The 6,177-nt window shown below is 31.8% G+C and overlaps 1 protein-coding gene across 1 annotated transcript in view; it reads left to right on the top strand.

The window, feature by feature from the left end:
* Positions 1 to 2,330: 2,330 nt before the first annotated feature.
* LOC117179587 (4-coumarate--CoA ligase 1-like) overlaps positions 2,331 to 6,177 on the top strand; it is a 39,408-nt gene continuing 35,561 nt past the window's right edge. The window contains exons 1-2 of the mRNA XM_033371548.1: positions 2,331 to 2,478; positions 3,244 to 3,378. Of these exons, the coding sequence (XP_033227439.1) occupies positions 2,476 to 2,478; positions 3,244 to 3,378 (138 nt within the window). The 5' untranslated portion in view covers positions 2,331 to 2,475. The remainder of the gene's footprint in view (positions 2,479 to 3,243; positions 3,379 to 6,177) is intronic.

The following is a 6,177-nucleotide window of genomic DNA, read 5'->3' as shown; positions in this document are numbered from 1 at the left end:
CACTTAATTTTTAATATTACTTTTAATAATTTTACATTTAAAACCTCTAAACAGGATTTTAAATTATTTCAGAAATTATAAAGTATTAAAATCGGACTAAAATTACTGTAGGGATTATAAGAGATGTAAATGAGAACTTGAAAAATGCTGAAAAAATCTGAAAGAGACTCAAAAAATATTAAAATTGGACTAAATAAGACGTAAGAGAATAAAACAAGGATGACGAGCAGTAAGGAGAATCCAAAAAGAATTTATTCAGATCCATGGAGAATATAAGAAGGACCTATATTTCGACTCGGACTGGTTCTTGTTTTATTGCAATTAATTGAAAATTAATGCATTTTTGCGCCTGGGTAGTAGCAAGTCGCCACCATGAGGGTACTCATGGCGAACATAGTTCTCAGGCCTCTGACTGGCTATGAAGCAGCGGGTGGTGTAGAGTGATATTTTTTCGACGATACTTAAAACATCGTAAACCTAGGATCGAGCCGAGAATTTAGATTGAGTGCCTGTCATGCCTCACTCAACTTTCCTATTGTTAGAGATTACAGTCGGTTTAAAGAAATTAGAAATGAGCAAATATTAAGGAATTTAATTTTAATATTCGCCATTCGGTTCATTACATAACGATAAGACGATTAAAAAAAGAAAGAAGAAAATCGGTTAATGCGTTCAATTTCTGGATATACCTTGTTTCTCTCTTCTCCGATTGAACGACAAAAAATACTGAATGAAAAAGATGCTGCGCCCAAAATTGGAAACTGTTGATTCGGAAAAATATGGAATTTACATTTATTTTCTTTTCTTTTCCTTATTCATTTTATTTATTCATACATTCATTCATTTAATTATTCATTTCAGTATTTTAATTTCATGATGACAATTTTCAATTGAAAACTCTACAATCATATACAATCATAATTTTCCTATCTTTTTTCTTGAATCTTTATTTGTTTCAAGTACTTTTGCTTGCGTCACAATGAATGTGCTCTTAGTTAGAGTTGATTAAATTGTTTGCTTCAAGATTCATATCATGTGGCTTAGTTTCATTGCTTTTCATCTGAAAAATTCAATTATTATTTACAGCAAGCGGAGGAGCCTTCTTTTTCGAGGTGGGGACCTAGCCATAGAATTATCAAATTAAATGGCACAATGTTTACTGTTTATACTATGTGAAAATTTAATAAAAATTATTAATATATTTCAAATCGATTTACAAGATGGATTGTTTGCGAAATAAATCCATACTTATAAATTTTATTCTCCCCCCCCCCCCCAGCGCCGTAATATGAGCCAAAAATAAAAAATATATTTTTACGTTCATTATTGTTCCTTATTTGTTTATACTCTCTCCCTTTTACAGTTTTGAGAGTCTTTACATAACCATTACAAGTATTCTTACAATCAAGCCTTTTACTATCTTACGAACTATTCGCTCTACTACTTCGTAACTCTTCTTCTTTCGGAGTCTTTTTTTGGCTTTTTTGTCTACTATCCTGTGCAACTAGCTCTCTCTCTCTCTCTCTCTCTCTCTCTCTCTCTCAGATCTTCTAGCTTCTTCACCCATTCCTCCCACTGACCATTTTCATTCAGAATCCATTTAATCCTCTCTTCTGTACTCTCCCTTCCCCCTTCGTCCACTGTACACACCTCTGATACATGCAACCATGTTTCCTGCCCATACCTACATACTCTACACACATTCTCTTCTTCATTCATCCAATACCTGCATGCTCTTCTACCCTCTCCCATTCTGAATCTCACTACTCTATTCCATTTGCTCCCCTTTTTAATCTTTTTCAGGCACTCTGGTTATCACTGCCCCTTAACCATTCTATACCAGCTGTTGTACCTTCAGTCTGCGGTTTTTTCCCCTCTTTACTTTCCTCTTCTTCTGTACACGCATACTACATCCACAATAACTTTTCCTAATTTTATTCTTCTCGCCATTTTTCCATTCTTTTCTTCTATATTCTCTCTCTTTTTCTTTAAATCTCTTTAGGGCACAATATGAAAAAGTTTCTTTATATATTTTATTTTCAGTATTTTTTCCTAAATTAATGTTAAATACTATTAAGACACATTGTGAATAAGTAGTTTATCCAATGCCTTAATATTATAAAAAAGTTCTTATACATATATCCGGAAATAACATTCAGATATTTTCATCGGCATGCCCTAAAAAGGTGTTTACAAGTTGAAATGCTTTTGCGTAACTTATCTGCAGCAAAATGCCTATATCTTATCTAAGGTTTCTGTTTGACAACATTTCCAATCGAAAAAAAAGTCATCAGAAAGAAAGATATAAAACCCCGAGCAACTACTGTGGATATCACAGTGAGCTGAAAATTTCATTCCAGTTTTATTCTTCTCTTACAAGGGAAATTATAGTAATAGTAAAATAATGAGAAACGTGACTCATAGTGAAAGGATTTAAGTAATGTTAAATAAGTTTTAAGTGAAGACAGAAGCAAAATGGTAAACGTTTAAACTATATAATTGCGTGCTATTTCAAAGATTTGAAAATATATAAATTTTCTTTGTGAGGATATCACTGATGATTGTCTTGTTGTAAAAGATGTTGCTAAAGTATAATGTTTAAATTAAAACCAGAAAAACATTTTCCCAATTTATAAATCCAGTTTATTGTAAATCATTTTTACATGATCTAGGCCTTCGAATGAGTTTTTTATGCTACAATTTTAAATTGTGCAGATCTTCACCCCTTCAAAAACAACACATTGCAAATCGATTATATTTGAAATGTAACATTTGCCAAATTTAACGTTCAACACATTATACAGATTCTTTTTGAAGGCGCACAGTAAAAAAGAATAGTAAAAATTGTTAAACTGTACATTTAAATTTATTCATAATAAATTAAGTAAACATACATTACGTAGAAATTTGTTCAGATTAAAGTAAAGTTTATCTAAATTGAAGAAAACTATAATTAAATTCCAAAAGTAAAATTTAGAAAATTGCTTGCTGAAATTCATCTCTGAATTTATGGTTAGAGAAAATTTGAAAGTGTAATAATTTTAAGTGTTCTTTTTTCTCGGTGCATATAAAATACAAAGTTAAACAGTTGTGCAATTAAAAATTCAAGATTAAACCAATTTTATTTATATTAAGCAGTTCAGAGTCAAATTTAAATTTGCTGAATTTAAAATTATATTTCATAATATTTAATTATTTTAAATATGACCTGTTCAAGTAAGAAAACTTGATTTTTTGCTTCAGTTTGTTCACCCTCGCAAATTCGTAATTGAAGATAGGATCATGAAGAGTGAGAAAGTGATCTTTGAAGTGGGAAATGCTGATTTGGGGAAGTTCTTTCTGGAAACTCTCAAAAGTAAACCAACTTTCGTGGGACAGGTAACAATTGTGCTACATAAGAGTGATTACCAAAAAGTTGAGCACTGTAGGCAATACAATTTTCGAAAAAAACAAGAAATGTCCAAACAGTGACAGAATATGCGACCATAATAAAACAAACATATTCTTAAAATATATCCAGAACTGATATAAATATTTTAAAATATGGGAAAAGTTACGACTATATTCACGGTTTATTTGATTTTCACTCACTCAAAAAAATTTCTGTTTAAATCAACCAGAATTCTAGTTAAATATGGCCTTACTGTTTTTTCTGGTTAGAGTAACCAGAAATATGGTTACATTAACCAGAAAAAATAGTAAGAGCATATTTAATCAGAATTCTGCATGATTTAACCAGACATTTTTTTGAGTGCTTGAACGTTTTAAAACATCCTCTTATTTTACAATATGATAAATTAATATATTAACCATTACTGGAGATCTCATAAAAAATATTACGCGAAAATAGTGATAATTATTAACTAAGTGATATTTGTGAATCATAAATATTAAAAAAATGTGAACATTATTCAGCCATTTTTTAATTTAAATTTATTTATACGTTCTGAACAAAGTTGTCTAAAATTTGGAAGCTTTATTAAATTGTGCATTGATATACGTATACTTTACTATATGATGGATTTAGAAAAAATGTATTAATAAAAGAAAAGTGAAAAATGACTGGGTATTATAGTAATTAACTTTTTGGCAAAGATACCTTAACATTATTAAGGTAGTCAAATATGCTTCAGTATATTCTTTACAGAGATAGTTCACATGTTTTCGTTTATCTCTATACTAATTTTTAATTGTTCAAACAATTTTCATTTGTTTAAACAAGATTTTTTATCTCGTAAGTCGCGAAATTATTAATTTAAGGATTTAGTAGTCTCGAGTCCACCTTATGATTTTCGGATTCTAAATTTTGTTCCTAATTTTTTGGGCCCAATGGTTTTGGCCCCTTTAACGGTTCAGAATTTAGTGTCGAAATTTGTTCTGGTAGATGCACTTTGACTGCACGGTGAACTTGGATAACGTTTAACCCAAAGCCCCCCCCCCCATCTAATTTTTTCCCTAATTTCTATTCAGTCATCAGAATTAACTAATTTGAGCTAAAAACGAAAATTATTCATGGAATGAATACAGAGAAAATTCAATTGTTCTCAATTTTATGTAGGTGAATTATTTTAACTACGTCCAAACTCATTTCATGGTCACAATTTTTGGCTTAAAATCTTTGTCTGCTCACCGCGAACAATGTTTTCTAGATAATATTGCAAAAAGCATATCCCAGGTGCGAATTCAGGTCGGCACCCAGAGCAGGTGCGTTGGCCCAAAGTCGGGCCGACTTTGGCCCGCCGTAGATCGGCAGCCAAAGCTGGGCCACCTTTTATATTTATAAGATACTTTTGTCGGCCCAACCTAAACAGCTAGCCTTGGCAGACAACGTGGGACCGACTCTTGGCCCAACTTTGGCCCGAACATGGGCCAACCATCAGGGCAATTATGGGAAATCTTTCGTTAACGAGTAAATCTGACTACAGGCTCAACTCTGGGCCAAAGTCGACCCAGATATCCGCATGAAGGGATTGAGAAAGTTCTGAAGAAGTAAGGCTGACTATTGGCCCAACAATGGCCCAAACATGGACCAACCATCGGGGCAACTATGGGTCGTCTTTTGTTAACGAGTAACGCCGACTACCGGCCCAACTCTAGGCCAAAGTCGGCCCGGCGATCGGCATAAAGGGATTTAAAAATTCTGAAGAAGTAAGGCCGACAATTGGCCTAACAATGGCCCAAACATGGATCAACCATCGGGGCAACTAAAGGGACATCTTTCGTTAACGAGTAACGCCGACTACTGGTCCAACTCTGGGCTAAAGTCGGCCCAGAGATCGGCATAAAGGGATTTAAACATTCTTTTTAATGAAAAGAGAAAAAAATTTATAAATGAATTTCAAAATATTTCAAGTAATTTTAAAGAATTTAAAATATTTGAGAAGAATAAAAAAAGCAAAAGAATTTTCAAGAGATTTTAGAGACTTTAAAATACTTTTTATGAGTTCAAGAGATTTTTAGTGATTTTCAGGAATTTTGTGCCATTTCAATGGATTTAATATGGTTTAAAAAGTGAGTAAAGGAATTTAAAATCTCAGAAAGCATTTTAAATGATTTTAAAAAAATCAAAAGAGTTTAAGGATTTTTATGTAATTTAAAAATATTTTAAAGTATTTAAATAGACTTTCAGGAATTTCAAGGGATTTAACCGGAGTGATTTGATTTTGAAAATTTTTTAATTTATAAACGAATTTTAAAAAATTTCAAAATATTTGAAAGAGTTCAAGATATTTTTAATGAATTTAAGAGATTTTAAGAAATTTTTTAGAATTTTTTAGGAATTTCGGTAGAATTTAAATGACTTTTAATTTGATAATAATTTGAAATATTTCAAAAATCTGAAATCTTATTATATATATTATTATGAGCGTAGCAAAATTTTTATAAAATAGTTCACAGAAATTTGCAGACGGCCATGCACAGCTGTCGGTTATATTTAAGATTTTTTTGTAATACTTCCAGCTAGGTTAGCCGAGATTCTTAAGGCGTTATGACCTATCGTTTTGTTCTCCAGTTGTAAGCGTAGCCTTTATCAGCATCGAAACGACCCAACAAAAAGAGTCCAGCTGCCGGATTACAGCAAAGGGGGAGGGTCGGTAAGGCCGGTTTTTGGCCTAATTTATTTTTGGACCAAAAAATCTGAAAAAATCATGGTAGTATCTTATAAGTATCCCGAGT

The sequence above is a fragment of the Belonocnema kinseyi genome, chromosome 9 (assembly GCF_010883055.1).
Source record: "Belonocnema kinseyi isolate 2016_QV_RU_SX_M_011 chromosome 9, B_treatae_v1, whole genome shotgun sequence".
In the NCBI taxonomy this organism is placed as follows: Eukaryota; Metazoa; Arthropoda; class Insecta; order Hymenoptera; family Cynipidae; genus Belonocnema; species Belonocnema kinseyi.
The sequence above is the reverse complement of the archived record's forward strand: the minus strand, read 5'-3'. Positions and strand labels throughout refer to the sequence as shown.